Here is a 19682-nt window from a genome sequence, read left to right as displayed (position 1 = left end):
TCATGGATTCCTCCTTTATTTCATTTTTAAATTCCTCTTTTGGGTTTGCTTGTCCAGTTAAGAGTTTCTCATATGGATTTTGCTGACTGTTTACTTGAGATGCCATTTAACATGTTCCTTTCTCCTCTGTATTTTCTATAAATGGTCATTCAATCTAAAGGCTTTGTCAGGTTCATGTTCAATTTTTTTTTATAGACTACTATAAACAGTGTCTTCCATCAGGAGGCATATAATGGCTGATTGTCTCTTTCTGTGATTTAGCAGCCATTGATGATATGTATTATTTTTAAAAATCAAATATTACCATAGGCATACTGTCCAGTGATAGCCACTAGCCACATGTAGCTATTGAACACTCCAAATGTGGCTAGTCTGAATTTAGATATGCTATAAATGTACAAATACACGTTGGATTTCAGATACTTCTTACAAAACAAAAGAATGTAAAATATCTAATTCGTTTATAATTACATTTTTTAAATGATTTTTTAGATACATAAGAATTAAAAAACTATTAAAGTTAATTTCACCTCTTTTGCCTTTTTAAATGTAAGAAAATTAAAAACTGTATAATGGCTTGCATTATAATTCCATTGGACAGTGCTGTTGTAAGGCATAAGGAAAATGTGAGACCCGTGTTCTGTTCTCCCTACCTCTCATTTCTGCTCCTTAGAGCAACTTTTAGTCATTTCTCTGCTTTGTGTTACTTCCACATTTCCAAGTAACAAGCTTATAATTCTAGCTTTTATGGAGCACTTACTATGTGACATGTAAGTTCTAGGCTCTCCACATTATGAAGGCATTTAATTCTCAGAACAATCATTTTAGAGATGAGGAAACCCAAGAACAGAAAGTTAAGTAACTTATGCAATCATAGGTCAAGTAATTAGCAAGAGCTTCGATTCGATTCTAATTCTTAAAACCTTGGCAGCTGGGCTCATTCTCTTAAACATTTCACCAATCTACCTCCTCTGCTTACCCTCCAGTTTGTTTTTTCTTTACTGTTTCTTTTGAACTTTTTTCAATTGTAAATATTATCTATCAACCTCCTACTATGATAGTTTTGTGGTTAAGATTTGGTACTCTCACCGCTGAAGCCTGAGTTCCCAGTCAGGGAACCACACTACTCATCTGTCATTTGCCATACTCTGTGTTGCTGTGACATGAAAGCTATGTTGCCAGTATTTCAAATACCAGCAGGGTCACCCATGGTGGACAGGTTTGCACAGAGCTTCCAGACTAAGACAGACAAGGAAGAAGAACCTGGCCACCCACTTCTGAAAAAACTGCCCATGAAAACCCATGAAAGCAATGGAGCATTCGTCTGATCTAGCATTTGCCAGAAGATGATGGGATGGTGAAAAAAAGACCAGGCAGGGTTCCGCTCTCTTTGTTGTACACAGGGTAGCTAGGAGTCAGAATCCACTCAGTGACACTAACAAACTTCCTACTATGGAAGATGGAGATTTCACTTTCTCACAAATCTACCCCTATTCTCCCATGACCTCCCAACCTGGTTGGACTACTACTCTTATCATCCTCATGATTGTATAACTTTTGTTGAATTCATATTCAATATATATTAAGTATGCATAGATAGTGTTGTGTTCTGTAGAATACTATGGTTACATTTCCTTTCTGAATATTTTTGTCTTTCAGAACGTAGTAATTGCCTTGGTTGTAATTTGCTCAATTTACTTTGAGTTTTTATTAATCTATCACCAGAATCATTTGTATTTATTCATTTATTCCACAAATCACTCACAGGGAGACATTATTCCTTGAGTCCATCATCTTTTTGTTTAGGCATCAGGATATGGAGGATATACTTCTTTTTCTTTGCTTATTTATGCCTTTGTTTTAATGGAGTATATCCTCTAGTAGCTTCTTGTGAAAAGGTGTATTGGAGGTTCCTTTTTCTTTTAAGTAGCACCTTGTTCTTGTTTGAGAGTGCAATGTGTTTTCATCATTCTAAGGATATTAATTTAGGTTTTTTGGTTGTTTTAAAGTTTTCTTTGCTTCCTGCATTAACACTATCTCCTTGGTGTTCCTTTTTTCTGTTTGGTCATAGTCTTTCAAGTTAGAATCTTGCTTTAATTGCTTCAGGATCCTTCATATTTGAGAGGCACAGAGAAAGCTAATTGGAAGGTCTCTGTGCTTGGGTAGGACTCTTCAGTGGTGGACTTCATTAGGGGAAGTAAGCAACAAAACTTCATTAGGCATCCCTCCTACCCCCAATCCTATTCTGAAGCTTTTTCTTTGGGATAGGTCAGTTTTTCTAGAGAGAAATCTTCCAGCTTTCTGTCTAAGGTGGTGTGAACTGGGCTGTCAGAGTTCTTGGAGACAAGTGAGGTCAGGGGGCGGGTATCTTGTTGTTCAGAGTTTCACTTTATCTTTCTGTTTTAAGTAAGAGATCTCACTGCCATTCCTGCCCCCAGATAGTTTAGCTGGAAGTTTCACTTGCCTTCTTTACCCATTAATGTTAAATGAGTGCAAATAGCAACCAAAATATCAACTGCCTATAGGCAAGTAATTATATGGTACTGATTCACACAGTAATAAAAACAGCATAATATAAATGTTTGACATGCATTATCGGATTTAATCTTCAAAACCGTACTATGAGGCAGAACTATTATTATCCCCAGGTGGATGCTCTTCAGCTAGATTCTACCGTAATAATAATTTATTAAAATTTCTCTCCTTTTTCCTTTTCCCTCCTTAGCCTTGCTCCTGGAGAAACTTGTAGCATTGAAAAGAGGTGGTGACAACATTACATTTTTGCATTAATAAATTGCTGTCCTTTTAGACACTGAAAAATAATTTTTACTGGATGGTGGGAGAAACATTCAATTTCCATTTATTTTTAATAATACGAGTTTCTCACAGGTTAGCTGCTGATCCTACCTCTGTCCAGTATTTTTTATGGAATATACTTACTGGCTAGCAAAAGGGTACATTATCACAGAGTCCAAGGGATCTCACTGAGATCATAAGGCAGGTAAGAAGGACCATGTAAATAACGAAACCTGGGACACTCGGATTAATCCAGAATTCAGGCTCTCCTCTGTTGCCACTTTTTCTAGGACATCTTCTATTCCATTATGAAAATAATCTATAGTACATACAGTATTTAGAAATGTAATCTGGCTATTCTACATTTCTAAAACTTGATCTACCCTTGAATTATCAGAGTAAAAGTGATACTCTCCCATGATTGAAATAAAGCAGCCACTTGTTAAGTGATGTAGTAAATCGTATGCTATATTTTTACATTTTGAGGCATCTGTTACAGACCTTAGTAATGGTTTTACTCTTAAGAGTTTTATTGTAAAAGTCAATGCAATTTAAGATAGATAATTTGTTAAATTTTAGAATAACAAAATCATCTTTATAAGTTTGATCTAATATAGAAAATATTCTAATTAATTTACTAACCCTTTGCTGCTTCAAAAAGATGTAAATGAAGTTATATTTGGGTAAATAGGATACGTTATTTATCATAAGGTTGTTTCTTTAAAAAAGTATCAGGAATCCAAAGGTATTATAATTGTAGAATCTGGTTTAAGTGTCTGCAAGTGGGGATATTAAGTTCTTATCCCATATATGCAAAAGGTAAAAATAATAAGTGTTTGTTTATCCACCAAACATGCTAAATAAAATGTTAATATTATTGTAAAGCCTCCAGTATTCTCGCCCCACAAAGGAAACCATTCTGAATTTGGTATTTATTATTCTCATAATTTATTTATAGTGTAATGTACATAAATATGTACTCTTATACTATATATGTACATATATAAATAAACTGAATTATTTTGCATGTCGTACCATATATGTTTCTGTAATTTTTTTCTCTAGACATTGTGAGTTATCCATGTTAATATGTGCACCTCAGTTTTTTTGTTTTTATTAATCCTTCTCATCAGCTGTGTCTAATCTGCTCTTAAACCCATCTACCGTCTACTAGGTTAATTTCAGTTATTGTTTTTGTTTGTTTGTTTTTTGGTTTTGGTGAGGAAGATTGGCCCTGAGCTAAATCTGTGCCAGTCTTTGTGGGACGCTGCCACAGCATGGCCTGATGAGCAGTGTATAGGTCTGTGCCTGGGATCCAAACCTGTGAAGCCTGGGCCAATGAAGCAGAGCGTGCACACCCAACCACCATGCCACCAGGCCAGCCTCTGGTTATTGTATTTTTAAATTTTAGAAATTCTATTTGATACGTTTTGGTAGTTTCTATTCCTCTAATAAATTTTTCCACTTTGTCATCTAAGTTATTGAATATATAAATCAAAATTATTTTAAACTATGTCTGAAAACTCCAATATGTAGATCTGTGGATCTGCTTCTATTGTGTTTTCTTTATTCTCTTATTTTTCAGTAATGAGGTCCCATTTACTGCTATTTCTAGTGATTTTTTATAGAATTCTGAACATTATATATGAAAAACTGTAGGGATAATTTGTGGCTGTGGCTCAGAGTTCTGCAAACCATGCCCCATGGGCCAAATCCTGCCTACCACTGTTTTTGCCTGGCCTTTCAGCTATGAATGTTTGCTATATTTTTAAATGGTTGAAAAATAAAAGGATATTTTGCAACACATGAAACTTACATAAAATTTAAACCTAAGTGGCCATAAATGGTTTTATTGGAACGCAGCCACCATTCATTTGTTCACATGTTGTCTCTGGCTGCGTTTGTGCAACAGTAGTAGAGTTGAGTAGTTGCAACAGAGACCTTATGGCCCACAAACCTCAAGTATTTACTATTGCCAACCCCTGCTCTAGCTAGATAATGGGATCTTTCTCCAAGAAATGATGTACTTCTGGTAGGCCCTCAGAGTGTGAGAAAGATCACCTTAATTCATTCAGACGTTTAGTTGATTCAAAGCTGGTCTTATATGTTTATAAGGGTTGGTCAATTTCTGGTTCACCTCTACTCAGAGTATAGCTTTTCAGGGGGTCCAACTAAAAGCCTGGTGTGTTTACCCAGGCTCCTTACCCAGGCTGCTGTTCCTTGATGGGCCTAGTACTTCGGTGTGGGCCCACTCTCTACAGTTTCCATCTCTGTGAGATTGTAGCTCCTCAAATCCTCACTGCCTTAGTATATTTGCCCTGGTAATCCTTGTTTATATAAATATATAAACAAAATCTGCTTAAAGGCATGACAGAATTACTCAGGCAGCAAGGATTTGAAGAGCCATGGTCTCAGGGAGGAGGAAAGCCTCAGAGGATGAACCAACATTGAAAAGTGTGTGTGTGTGTAATATGTGTGTATATTTTCCAGCTTTTCTAGTTCTTGTAGGGAGTTTGCTCTGCTAGAAACTAGACTGACATTATCAGAAATGGGAGTTCAAGATGATCCCATCACGTCCCTATGCCAAATTCTCCAGTGGCTTAATATATCACTTAGGACAAATCAAGTCCTTGTAGTTACTTGCTAGGCCTTATATGATCTGAACAACTAACGTTAAGTGACACTAAAATCAGATGGGTCTGAAGAGGCAGACGGAAGAAAGCACAGATTTGTTTTACCATCAGTGCACTAACAAGTGTAGGACTTAACATTACAAGGAAATATATTCATGCTAGTGGGAGTCATTTACATTTAACTTTTTTTCTATTTTAATTGTTCTTTAATTGAGATAAATTATAGAAAAATGTATATTTTTGTGTTCAATGAATTTTGATAAATGTATATACCTATGTACTAATACCTCAGTCAACATATAGAGCATTTCCATCACCCTAGAAATTTACTTCTTGCCTTTTCCAGTTAATTTCCTTCCCTCCACAGAAGCAACCACTGTTCTGATTTCTACCCCCATACATCATATTAGTTTTTAAAATTGCAAATTATATCACTCCCCTTCTGGTCACAACACTACCATAAGTCTTTGGATGCTGTTAATGTATTTTCATTGTTCATATTTCACCTACTTTTCTGGATCCCAGATTCTTGGTGTTTTAAGGTCAAGTCTGTTAATCTACTGGTAGCTCTTCGATGAATAGAAGCTGTCCTAATACAAATGGTCACACGTTATGATTAGGTAATACAAGCAACCTGGTCTTTTGGAATACTATTGAACTATACTAAACTATTTAAAAATTAGAATATCAGCCCTTATATTTCCATGGCAAGTCACATACATTATTTCAATCCTCAATAGCCTTTGGAAGTAGGCAGGGAGAAATCTACAGTTGAGAAAAAGATTCAACAATTAATCGACTTATACACAATCCCCTTCCCAGTAGCCAATGCTAGGTGCCAGGGCTAGATTTTTATTCTTTTGCTCATTCCACTATAATAGGCTGCATGTACACAAGGAAGGAGCCAGCTTGTATTCCAAAATTCAATTTCTTTCTTTCTTCTCTGAACATTCATAGGTTGCCCATTCCTTCCATCCTCCAGCATAGTGTTGAGCACTGAAAACATAAATCAAATAGTTAGTACTATAGATATTTTCTCCTGCTTTATAACACAAGGTTGATAGGAACTTCAGAGATAAGAACTGTAGAGGTTTAGAGATGCAATGGCTACTCACCATACTATTTAGACTTTAAGCCTATTTAAAAGATTGTGTTACATTTGAGTAGGATGAAAAGGTAGAGGCTCTTAGTCTCGCTATCCTGCCATTACTAACATGGTAATTAGAAGAAATTTTTCAGTAGACTAATAAAAATGTAATACAATAGTCCCCCCTGATCCACAGTTTTGCTTTCTGTGGTTTCAGCTACCTGTAGTCAACTGTGATCCAAAAATATTAAATGGAAAATTGCAGAAATAATTCATAAGTTTTAAACTGTGAGCCATTCTGAATAGGGTGATGAAATCTTGCGCTGTCCCACCCAGGTCATCAGTGATCCCTTTGTCCAGCGTGTCCACGCTGTAAACGCTACCTGCCTGTTAGAAACTTAGTAGCCGTCTAGGTTATCAAATCGACTGTCATGATATCACAGTGCTTGTGTTCAAGTAACCCTTTTTTAAATTTTAATATAATAATGTAACCCTTTATTTTAATAATGGCCCCAAGCACAAGAGTAGTGATGCTGGCAATTCGGATAGGCCAAAGAGAAGCCATAAAGTACTTCCTTTAAGTGAAAAGGTGAAAGTTCTTGACTTAATAGAGAAATAAAAAGTCATATGCTGAGGCTGCTAAGATCTGCAGTAAGAATGAATCTTCTATCTGTGAAACTGTGAAGAAGGAAAGAGAAATTCATGCTAGTTTTGCTGTTGCACCTCAAACTATAAAAGTTAATGGCCACAGTGTGTGATAAGTGCTTAGTTGAGATGGAAAAGGCACTAAATTTGTGCGTGGAAGACAGGAACAGAAGATGGGTTCCAACTGACAGTAATGTGTTGTGCCAGGAAGCACTGAGCCCATACAAAGACTTCAGCAAGGGGTCCCCTGAAACGAGTCCACACCAAGCTGCTTATTGCAAGTAAGGGATGGATACACAGATTCAGGAATAGTTTTGCACTGAAAGATGCCACATTCACATATCTTTTATTACAGTATATTGTTATAACTGTTCAATTTTCCTATTAGTTATTGTTAATCACTTACTGTACCTAATTTATAAATTAAATTTTATCATAGGTATGTATGCATAGGAAATAAACAGTATATATAGGGCTCAGTACCATCCAGTTTTAGACACACACTGGGGGTCTCGGAACATATCCCCTGCGGATAAGGGGGGACTGCAGTACCTATGAAACATTGCGATACACATTCTTGAAGCCATTTTTATCCTTCATCTACGCACCTGCTAAAGCCCAGAGATATTGCTGTGTCCAGAGCCTTCTTGCTTCTCACTCCAGCTACACACGAAAACACTAGCCTGTCCGATCTGGACGGCTTTGCTTCGTTGTACTTCTCGTGGAAGGCTTTTGGGTTCATCTGGAGAGCTTCACTTACCTCAGCCACTGAAAGAAATGTTAAGAATTTCAATTAAACTTTATACAGTAAATTTTATTGAATAGATTTTTTTTAATGAATCAGTTTAAGACATGTGTCACTTACATGGTATATTGACAGACCCGGGGATTTTTCCATACTCAAGAATTTCCCATTTCTCTCTAACATCAATTAACATAATGCTTTTGGAATTCAACCGGTTTTTAAGTTCCTCGTAAGTGACATCTTCAGAAACAGCAGTACAAAAATTGTGGCAGCTTCCTTTTATTGACTTGACACCTGGAAAGAATAAAATAATTTAGGCATCTTCAAAATGCCAAATGGGCAGGCCGGCAGCACCGGGCAAGGAATGCAGCACCAAATTTATATAAAATCTAAGTTGCAGATGCCCAGTTCAGTCTGCTCCGTGCTTTTTTTCCTCTACCCATCTTTTCCACCTCATTTGCTAGTCAGAGGTGTTCTCACCCCTTGCTGTGTGTCCGTGTTCTCATAACATCGTTCTCCTTACTGGCACCAGAACACTTCAAAATGACATCGCTATCAATATCTGGAAAAGGTGGGTCAAAGGAAATTTTCCCCTGGTTCCAGCCAGCTAACTATAATTGACCTTTTTTTTTGACTTTGTGCCAGTGTCATATTCTACTCTCTCCAAGCCCCTTAATTGGAGGAAGCTTGTAAGTATACATTCAGCATTTGGTAACAGAATTGTGCAAATAATTTGTAAATCTTACCCTACTCCGAGTTACAATATAAAGAAAATTTTAATTTCATTTCCCCTTGCAAGAGAAGATAATAAGCCATGTTAGATGTAAGGACCTTACATCTGAAACTACCCTTGTAAGTCTTTTTTCTTTTGAGGAAGATGAGCCCTGAGCTAACATCTGCCACCAATCCTCCTCTTTTTGCTGAGGAAGACAGGCCCTAAGCTAACATCCGTGCCCATCTTCCTCTGCTTTATATGTGGAATGCCCACCACAGCACGGCTTGACAAGCGGTGCGTACAGGCACATGTGCGCACCTGGGATCCGAACCGGCGGACCCAGGGCCACCCAAGTGGAACGGCCGCACTTAACCGCTGAGCCACCAGGCTGGCCCCCGCCCTTATAAGTCCTTAATGGCACTGTTTCTATCTCTATTAAATAATTGAAAACATAATATGGTACTGGATAATAACTCATAAAATAAAATAAATCCACGAGTCCATACTGATGTAAGGATATAATCGAGTAAATAAATAAGTGGGAAGAAGGCATTATTTCAATTGATAAATGTAGAAGAAATGATGGAAACAAAATTATCATTAAGGAAACACCCCAGTAATAACTGTTGCAGGCAAGGACTATTGGTAGCTGCTAGATTTAGGGGGTGAAAATATGATGAGACACGGAATAGTATCTCCCCACCAGATACTTACTAATTACTAACTATCCAATGGAGTGGCAAGTGCTGCCAGCTTGAACCACTTGGAAAAAGATGGAAAACTGACTTTAGATGAGAAGCCTTTACTAAACATCCATTAAAGTTCTACCTGTTGTGAATCCAAAAAATAAAAAAATAACCAATCATTTAAGATCACTTCAGTAGCAATAAGATATGTTGACAACATGTACCCTCTAATATGATGCACTGAGCACAACAGTACTTCCCTAGCATTCTTGCCAAAAAGCATACCCTGAATCTAATCAGAAGATATGCTCACTCAATCTCTAAAATAACCAGCACTCTTAAAAGTGTCAAGGTCATGAAAGACAAAGACTGTGGAACTGTCACAGATTGAAGCAGACTAAAGAGACACGACAAGTGAATACAATGTAGGATCCTGGATTGGATGTAGGACTATAAAAGCCATCAGTGGGAAAACTGGTGAAATTTAAATAAGGTCTGTGGATTAGTTACTAGTGTTATATCAATATTAATTTCCTGGTTTCAATAATTATACCATGTAAGATGTTGACATTAGGGGAAGTTGGGTAAGTAAGAATAAAGGGAACAACATTTGCTTTTGCAACTTTCCTGTAGGTCTAAAATTATATTTTAAAAATTGAAAAAAACCTGAAAAGATTTTAAAAATAAAAGCAAAAACAAGTTATTAATGTTCGTATTTCACAACAAAATGACCACTATGATAATGCTTCAAAATTTGTTTAAAATATTAAATATATTATAAAGTGAAATTGGTTTAAACCGTGTAAAACTGGTATAGGAAAAGATTTATGGGACCACAATATACCATCCATGAGAATTCAGTATGTGGTAACAGTGATATTTCAGATTAATGGGGAAATTATATTTTATTCAATAAATATGTAGGGCAACAGCTTGCCATCAGGAAGAAACTTTAAGCAGATTATTACCTCATTCCTTACATGTAAATAAATTTAAATTTAAACCTAAAAGTTAATAACTTAAAATAATAGAAAACAAGAGCAGATTATTTAAATTTGGGGATGAGAAGGCCATTCTAAACACAATACAAAAACTCAGAAGTCATAAAGATTTGACCTCATTAAAAATACTAAATTTATATATGGGAAAACCACAGTGAACAATCAGAAAACAAGTGGCAGGCAGGAAGAAGATATTTGTAAAATAGAAACAACAAAAGATGAGTATCAATAAAATAGAGCTCATACAAATAAATAGGAAAAGGACAAAAATCTCAATAGAATAATGGTCAAAACAAGAACAGGGAATCGACATTAGAAATACAAATGGCCAATAAAATGTGAAAAGACGTCCAATGCCCAATCTCACCACTTATTAAGGAAATGCAAGATTTAAACAAAACTTTAGAATTTTGTCAGATTTGTAAATATTAAAAGGATTGATAATATTGGTGAGGATATGAGAACATTGGTACTCACACATTATTAGGAGTGCGTAATGTTAAAACCTTTTGAAAGGGAAATTTAGCAGTAGTAACTTTTTAAGTATGTATATCTTTTTTACCTCACAATTTTAGGAATTATCCTACAGGAGTATTAGCATGAATACATACAAATGTATACATGTATAAATACATTATTTGGCAGCAGTCTCTGTAATATTGAAAAATGGAAATTAGCTGGAAGCTTATCAGTAAGGGAATGGTTATATTACAAGTGGTACATTTATACAATGGAATATTATTTAATGTAAGTTGTCCAAAATATAGTATTAAATTTAAAAAAATTATTGGAGAACACTGTGTATAAGCCAGACATTCCCAAACTTTCTTGGTTCACGATGCCTTTAATGTCTTAGTAAATTTTTTGCAGTGCCCATAGGCCAAAATAAATGCCTAGCGGTTCCATTTATTAAGCAGTTAAGAAAAGCCAAAAGTAAGTTCGAAAAAACATATCTTCTTGTAAAAACCATACACTTTAATATTTTCATTTGTCTTTCTCACTGAAAGCAAAAATGAACATGTACCTATAATAGTTTAAAAATACAGGTTTCCCAGGCATTCCACTCTATGGTATGTACCCCCAAAAAATTGAAAACAGGGACTCAACCAGATTCTTGTACACCGATGCTCATAGCAGCATTATTCACAATAGCCAAAAGGTGGTAACAACCTGAGTGTTCATCAAGAGAGGAATGGATACACAAAATGTGGCATATACATACAATGGGATATTATTCAGTCATACAAAGGGATGAAGTTCAGACACATACTACAACATGAAATTACAACACTGAAAACATTATGCTAAGTGAAATAATCCAGACACAAATGGACAAATATATTATGATTCCACTTATGTGAAATGTCTAGAATAGATACATTCACAGAAACAGAAAGTAGGGTAGAGGTTACCAGTGGTTGGAGGGAGGCGGGATGGGGAGTTATTGCTTAATGAGTACGGAGCTTCTGTTGGGGTGATGAGAATTTTTGAAATAGATAGTGGTGATGGTTGCACAACATTGTGAATATAATTAATGCCAGTGAATTATACACTCAAAACTGGTTAAAATGGTGAATTTTATGTTATACATATTTTACCACAATAAATAAATTTAAAAAATAATACAGGCTTCCTCTTCCTCTTCAGATTTTGAAAGTTGGTGCATTTTTGTCTACAACATTAGATCTTAAAACACCTGGAATCAAATTATTTCTCATTCAACTAGCTGTTTTGTGAATTCCCAGAAAATAAAGGGCCAGCAGCTGAATTTCACACTTGTTGCTGTTCCACATTGTTAGCAATAGGGACACTACGGTAACTTGAAAAATTAGGTTAAACTCAAGACTGTGGCACTTAGCCATTGGGAAACACAATCACAGCATGTAAGCTGTGTAACTGAATCAAAGATAGCTAAGGTTTTCTTGCATAGTGGACTCATATCAAACTGACTTTTAACCTTCTCTAATTCAGTTATACTCCTCTTGGGGTAGGGAGAGAACACGGTGTGTGATCCATCAGTGAAGACTAGATTTCCAGCCTTTCCCCTGAGCAAAAACCTGAAGCAAGTATGTTCCCTTAATGAGTCAGCTCTCCCAAGCCTCTTAGTGTATGAGCCTCTACTCCTCGCTCATTTTTCATTTAAAGCAATAGTGCATTTTTTTGTACAACATGGCCTCCATGCACTTGTAAATCAGCCACTTCTCAATCAAAGAAACTCTGATCTGTTCCCACACTGAAGAAAAACTGGCTGTTTTTATTGAGAGATGATGTGTGGTTCTCTGGGGCAATTTTCATGAGTCATGCAGACTATGCCTGATTTTCGGCTTTTTGAACCTAATCTTTGAACAAACTCCAATTTTGCTCTTTCCAACTGGTGAATCTAGCCTCACCTGGGTACTCCCTTCAGCCTACATTACAGGGTAGAGTCCAAGCTCCTTAGTATGTAAATAATGCCCTTCATTCCACCTTACCCGGTAACTTACCAAACCTTCTCCTCCGTCACATTCCTCCACTGCCCCAATTACTCTACCCTCCAGCCTGATCAAAAGTATGCATGTGCTCAAACTACATTTTTATGGTTGAAACAGCAGAAATTTCAGAGTCAGATAAACCAGGTTCAAATCCTGGCTGCCCACTTAGTGCTGCAACCCTGGGCAGATCACTCGAACTCTCTGGGACTTAAGTTTCTTATTTGTAAAATGGGAATAATGTTATTTAACCTTTAAAGTTGCTGTGAGGTTTAAATAATCCATACAGTACAATGAATAAATATTTATTTCTGCCTTTCCGTCATGATTTATGCACACCATTCCTTCTAGAAGGAATATCTTTCTCTCTCCTTTCTACCTGGCACATTCTTACTCTCCTTTAAGACCCAGTTAAATGTCACTTGTCACCCCTTTGATTCAACAATTCCACTTCCAGGTATCTATTCTAGTAAAATACTTGTACAAACACACAAAGAGGCATGTACCATGATAATTATGGAAGAACTTTTTTTATAGGAGCAAAAAATCGGAAACCAAAATATCCATCAATAGGGGACTGTCTAAATAAACTGTAGACACCCATATTATGGAATGTATGCAGTGGTTAAAAGCGTTAAAAATGCTGCCATGGAAAGCCTCTGAATACCTAAGGGAGAAAAAATTACAGTAAAGTGTGCACAGTAGGTCACATTATATACATATGATTTATAATATAAATTTATATTATATATATAACATACAGATTATATATGTAGTATTTTTATGTCTACATTTCTTTCTGTATACTCATGGAAAATTGTTTAGAAGGATGTGTACCAAACCACATCCAGGGAGGAGAGCGGCATGGGGAGGGTGTATAAAGAGGGACTTACACTGTGCTTCATTGTTTGTTTTAATGTAATGAGAATATAATCATGTATTACTGGTAGACCTTTTTAAATGAAAAAGGCACCTTTTCTCTAACATTTTCTGCAACTCAGGTAGAGCCAGTTCTTTCCACTGCAGTCTCACTCGACTGGGCTGTCTGTGGTGATTATTTCCTTTGTGTCTGTCTCCCCCCAAAATGGTTGAGCGAACTGCAGCGGCTGTATCCCCACAAGAGGCCTGGCAGATTAGATGTTCAAGAAATGACTGTAGTATAAAGGAAAAACCAATTTGCATTGGTTAAGATGTGCATAGAAAAGCACATCTTAAACTACAGAGTATGTACCAACAGTTAAAACGGAATAAAAACTGGAAGAAGTGGTGCAGAGTGTTACGCCCGGGCCCATGTCCACGCACCCAAAAATAAAAGTTGTTGCTAAAGGAGAGGCAGCACGTAAAGCAAAGAGAAGGGACTGAGACCTGCTCTGAGTTCTAGATCTAATGCTTCCACTAACCACCTTCACTTCTCTGGCTTCTGCTTCCGTCTGTAAAGTCAGGGGCGGTACTTTTCTGGCTCTAACGTTGTAATTCTACGTGACTGCTCCGTCAAGCTATGAGCCATGCTCTCTCGTCGGTGACATGTGTAACTCACAAGCCTGGGCTACTCATTGTGGCTCTCCCAGGCCGGAACTGGCCATCTGGCTCGTTTTTCCGAGTCCCGAATTGACCTTCATGGCTCAGTCAAGCATCAATACCCTTATACAAGCCTTCCCACGCGAGCTCCCATGAGCAATGTTTACCCCTCTCCCTGCGTCCCCGAGGGCAGCCCCAGACCCCAGTAGTTTGGGATCTGCAGGAACAAGAACTGCAAATAGGTGTTACAACCCCACGTACCAAGAGTAATGGATCTGACTCTTAAGTGGAAGCCTAAAGAATCGAGCAACCCCAATGCCATCCCTTCCCCGGTGTTCCAGGTTAGGTGCTCTTCCTTTCCCCAGGGACCACCGAGCTCACCCCAGAGCGCAGAGTCGGCGGACCCGAGGATCGCCCAGCGCGCACTCCACAGCAGCAGCCGCAGCGGCACCATCGCCAGCTAGCTCGCGCCCGTCGGCCACTGACCACTTCCTCCTCCGGCCCGTCTTCCTCCTCCTCCGGCCGCCGGGCCAGCCGCGCCGGGCTCTTGAGCGCCCTCCAGCCAGGCGCCGGCCGGACCGGGTAGTGCCACAAGGCGGAATCGCTGACCAAAAGGAGCCCTGCTTCATAGCAAAATCATTTGGAAAGAAACTAAGGGCTGGGCTTGCCTTTTTGGTTTTATTATTTTTTCATGGAGAGACAAAGTTTAAAAGTGGAAAGTAGAATATATACCAAATACAATATTTAAAGATTTAAAGTAAATACATTTCTCTAATTTACTTTATAAGAGGATTCTCAGATTGGATTAAGGCAAACTACATGGACGTTTTTCTGACTTGCTCTTAACTTCAGTAGCTGGTTCAGTTGATGTCAGCATTAAGATAATCTCGTGCTTTCATCTTTTCTCCTCAACTTGATATTTGTGTATACGATGATAGCTTTGTCAGGGTTAGGTCCAACTATTTTATAAAATATGTTGGATTCCAATTGCTACTGTAACAAATTACCACAAATTTAGTGGTTTAAAACAGTACAAGTTTATTATGTACAGTTCTGTAGGTCAGAAGTCTCACTTGGCTAGAATTAAGGTGTCAGCAAGCCTGTGTTCCTTTTGAAGGCTCTATGGGAGAATTTCTTTACTTACCTTTTGCGTCTACTAGAGGCTGCCTGCATTCCTTGGCTAGCGGCCGTTTTCCCCATCTTCAGAGCGAGCAGTTTAGTATCTTGAAAGCTTTCTCCAACTCTGACTTCTGCTTCTGTTGTCATATCTCCTTCTCTTTCTCTGACCCTTCCATCTTCCTTTTATAAGGACTTTTGTGGCTACATTGGGACCGCTCGGATAATTCAGGATAATCTCTCTATCTTAAGATCCTTAATTTAATCATATCTGCAAAGTCCTTTTGCCATGTAAGGTATCATATTCCCAGGTTCTGAGAATTAGAACATCTTTTTTGGAGGGCATTATTCAGCCTACCACATAAAGTTTCTTATTACCTTGTTTTTAATTTATTCTTGACTTAGTTCCCAAGTATAATGAAAGCTGTATTCAACCACATATTGATTCACAGTGAAAAATTAAAAATTAATTTCTAAATGGCATTATTAAAGTATGTGTCCAAGGAAAAATTTCATTAAGCAGTTTTCCATAATTTAATAAAATCACTTCAGATTTCCATATCAATGACATTACTTACAACTGTTTTTCCAAATCATGTGGAGCTTAACCACATCTCTGTGTAATTTCTTTTGTAGATTAACTTTGAACTAAGATGTCATTATATATTGTAGATTCCTGTAGTCTCCATGGCATCCCCAAACTGTTCAGAATATGCCTCATGAACCACAGGTAGTATGGACACTCATATGCAGACAACATACTTAGCCTCAATGAATCACATTTAATCTGATTTACACTTTTGCAAGAGCGTGTGTTACTAAACAATTCTTTTTCCAATGTTCATGACTAAGTGCTTGAGAGATATGTTTCTGTGGGATTTTTCCTTTTTCTGAAAAGACGACTGTGTCCTCCCATACCTAGCACAATGCCAAACTTGGTTAATTTGAGAGTCCTTAGAGCAAAAAAGACCTTGTCGAAAGAGAGTCTTCATCACTGCTCCTTGGACAAGCGTCCAAGTTCTTCCTTCAGAGAGAGTCAGCAAGGCTTACAGTGGGACCAAAGGGAGAGAAATAGTTTAACTCCTCTGGGGAAGTTCTACTAGTGCTGAGTTGATAGGAATCATTAATTCTCAAACAACTCATTTTATTTTTTGCCATAATGCCAGTGAAAGGCAATTGGAAAGAGGAGACCTATCCCATTTCTTTCTAAATCCACTTTAAGCCCCCAGATATTAGAGAAATCAAATGAAGAATTAGGAAATATATTGCCTTTCATGCAACTTTTTTTCAAAAGACTTTCTATCAAAATTTAAAATGAATGTCTGTTGACTCGGCATTTCCACTGGTAATAGTCCATCTGCTGAAAATATTTGCACAGGTACGCAGAGATAAATGCCACACAAACAGGGGACTGATTGGGAAAAAAGGATACATCCATTCACGCCAGTCCTAAACAACTAGTGAAGAGAATGAGGCTAATGTGGAGGTATGTCCAAGGCGTACGAAGCAAAAAAATCAAGCTATAGAATAGAATGTAGACTGTAATCTAATCTGTGTTCCCTTTTAGCAAAACGTAATCATATGAGAATATGGTACAAATTCATATTGCATGTGCAAAGAAAAAAGACATGCAAACTTGAGCAAATCTAAATAACTTGCATACTAAGTTGTATTGCAGTAAAAGGTTTTTTTTTTTAAATGTATCACATATTGGAATCCAATTTATGGTAAAAAAAAAAAAGGAGAGGATTGAATTAGAATATGGAAATTTAGGTTCTCTTCCTCATAAAAAAAAATTTAGGAACCATGCAAACTACCATACAATGCTGAAATTTTTCTTGAAAATGACAAAATTCCGGCGCTATCTTCATTTCCAGCAGATGTACCCTTAGCATGAACAAAATCTCCAGAGATGGCAATGTCCATTGCAAAACCTGGCTTAAGTTAGGGAAAACTGTCTAGCACTAAGTTTTTATTTCTGATATTCTTCAAATTTTTTATCTTTTCACTTAATTGAAAGTAAAATTTACTATTTGATGGATTCTTCAAAGGAAGGAAATAATTTTTAAATGGTATCCAGTATGTATATTTTTAATATTATTTAATGTTTAATGTTTAATATTATTGCAAAAACATTTGACAAAATATCAAATGAAAATACAAATTTGCTTACGATCAGCTGTGTATATATTTCAAATAATGCTAAATGTCTTAATTTTACCATCATTGTTCTGCCAGGAAATGTATGGAATACTTTGCTAAGCTGTAGGCTATATATATATCTCTTTTAAATTTTTATCCTGTATTTTTTAAGATACACTGTTTACTGTAAAAGTAATTGATATCTTTTGACTCGTAATCCAGGGGTCTATCCATAGGGTCACACCTGTCCGCTGGCTGAAGAGTTGTGAAACATCGCACCACTTGCAGCGCTTATCCGTAACTAGTGTTGCTTGCGATCTCATCAAACAAAATATTCTCAAATCAACTGCTTTCACTGAACATTTGCAACGTGAAGACCAGTTTAACAGATAATTGAGCTTCGAAGAGGTATAGGTGTAGGTCAAGAAATTTCCTATCTAGTAAGGAAGTGAGAACGACAAGTAAGACAACAGTATTGAAAAAATGAAAGGTAATACATGATGAACACCAGATGTGACTTTATTGAGTGTGGGGAAAGGGAGGAAAGTGGGAAGCTGTCCCGCCAGGCGCCCAGCAACAAGTGGGACTTAATCTCGACTCTGGGAAGACCTGAGCTGCGCACTCCAGGCCACTCCTCGGATCCAATTTGGAGTCCATTGCTATCATTCTAACACGAGCAGGGGCCTATCCAGATCTGCCAAAGTAGATAACGCAGGCGCGCCGCGGGCCGGCCCCGCCCCGTCCACGCCCCACTCCCAGGAGCGCGGCCCCGCGGGGGGTGGTCCTGAACCCGCCAGGACTTGGGGGCGGGCCACGAGGCCCCGCCCATGCCGCCCCGGGACGGCCGCGCAGGCGCAGTCGCTTCTGGTTGTAGACGCGGCGGCCCGGCCCGGCCCGGCCCGGCGGGGTGAGTCGGGGGTTCGCTGCTGGGGTCGCCGCAGAGTCTCCTGCTTCGTTACCGCGAGCCTGGCCCCTTGTGGCGTGACAAACCAGGGAGAGAGGCTCCCTACGCCCCCTCGCCTTCCCGATCCCTGGGGGCGCCGGGCGCTCACCGAGGGCCGCGTGAGCGCGACCGGGGCGGCCCGGTGCCTGATCGGCGGCGGGAGGAGCCGGGGTTGTCGCGGCGGGAAAGGGGACGCCGGGGAGGGGCCCGGGTCCGCCTCATCGTGACCGAGGCGCGGCGGCCCGACACCCTCTGGTGCTGTCTCCTTGCAACTCGTTTTCTCTTCCGAACCTTTGGATGTTTTTGTCAGTGACGGAAGGAAGCGTGTTCTGGCAGCATCGCGTACTTTTAGGTGCTTTGGAGGTCCCAATCCCCATCCACCACTCACTGGCTCCGGGACCTCTGCAAGTCACTTAACCTCTGTGTGTCTCAGTTTCTTCAAGGGTAAAGTGGGGAAAATAATAGTAACCTGTCTCATAAGACGGTTTGAGGATTAAGTGAGTTGGTGTCTTTAAAGTGCTTAGAACCGAGCGTCAGGCACAGCAAAAGTATGTAAGTGCTGTTCATCTTTTTGAGCCCGGCGTTTACAAGGAGAGTTGTGTCCCTCTCCTACCTCCGCCGAAAATAATTCTCAGGAGTCCAAGAGTAGGAGAAAAATACTTTTTCTTTTTTGAGAATATGGGCTTTTGTTTGCATAGTATGTTTAAAAAAAATTAAACATTTCCAAGCAACTTAGTTGCACATCCTGCGTTAGAGAAAAGACATGGTAGAGTAATGCTGAAGTTGAAAATGGAAAAGTTTTGTTTGGGAAACCACGTGAGAAAAATGACCAGAACTTATTTGTGCTGAAAAGGGTTCACATGGGGTCTGAGACTGCTATCCTTAGAAAGGTCAGTTTGCAAGGTTAACCTTTGTTTGGCATCTGGGAACAATATTGTTTATACCAAAGTTACCAGCCGACATCAAAATCCTGGGCCTGGGAGTCTAATGGGCTTCCCTGGGCAGAAAGGTCGCACAGACATTGCTGGATTTTCCTTATTGGGGGAAGAGTGTGCTCTATGTGACCCCTCCTGGGAGGGAGAGAATATAAGGAAGCCTGGGTATGGGTTCCTCCATGGTTTGCCTGTTTCTTTGTCCATTATGGTCAGGCTCTATGTCCATACTACATTGCTGTGATAAACGTTAGC

The 19682-nt window shown here is 38.6% G+C and overlaps 2 protein-coding genes across 9 annotated transcripts in view; one reads left to right on the top strand and one right to left on the bottom strand.

Moving 5' to 3' along the window:
* Positions 1–3720: 3720 nt before the first annotated feature.
* TSTD3 (thiosulfate sulfurtransferase like domain containing 3) lies at positions 3721–14857 on the bottom strand. Its single transcript, XM_001503886.5, has 4 exons — positions 14676–14857; positions 8027–8200; positions 7770–7929; positions 3721–6425 (listed from the first exon to the last, which is right to left on the bottom strand). The coding sequence occupies exons 1-4, from the start codon at positions 14746–14748 to the stop codon at positions 6353–6355; spliced, it is 480 nt and encodes a 159-aa protein (XP_001503936.1). The 5' UTR covers positions 14749–14857; the 3' UTR covers positions 3721–6352.
* A 3518-nt stretch (positions 14858–18375) lies between these two features.
* USP45 (ubiquitin specific peptidase 45) overlaps positions 18376–19682 on the top strand; it is a 65599-nt gene continuing 64292 nt past the window's right edge. For 4 of the 8 annotated variants that reach the window (XR_011422109.1, XR_011422110.1, XM_070223594.1 and 1 more), the window contains exon 1: positions 18389–18459. The gene's annotated coding sequence lies outside the window, so the exon portion shown is untranslated. Of the gene's footprint in view, positions 18460–19682 lie in introns of all 8 variants that reach the window. The other 4 variants (XM_070223596.1, XM_023650848.2, XM_001503881.6 and 1 more) reach the window with 3 other exon arrangements.

This window comes from Equus caballus, chromosome 10, assembly GCF_041296265.1.
Source record: "Equus caballus isolate H_3958 breed thoroughbred chromosome 10, TB-T2T, whole genome shotgun sequence".
Taxonomy (NCBI): Eukaryota; Metazoa; Chordata; class Mammalia; order Perissodactyla; family Equidae; genus Equus; species Equus caballus.
Note: the sequence above shows the minus strand (reverse complement) of the source record. Positions and strands in the feature narration are given on the sequence as shown.

Bases quoted from the DNA above. Each gene is read 5' to 3' on its own strand.
- TSTD3 (XM_001503886.5), bottom strand. From the start codon at position 14,748: ATGGTGCCGCTGCGGCTGCTGCTGTGGAGTGCGCGCTGGGCGATCCTC. The intron at 7,930-8,026 runs GTAAGTGACACA...CATTTCTTTCAG, and splicing joins CGGGTCTGTCAATATACCAT to TGGCTGAGGTAAGTGAAGCT. The intron at 6,426-7,769 runs GTGCGTAGATGA...TTATGTTTTCAG, and splicing joins ATATCTCTGGGCTTTAGCAG to TGCTCAACACTATGCTGGAG.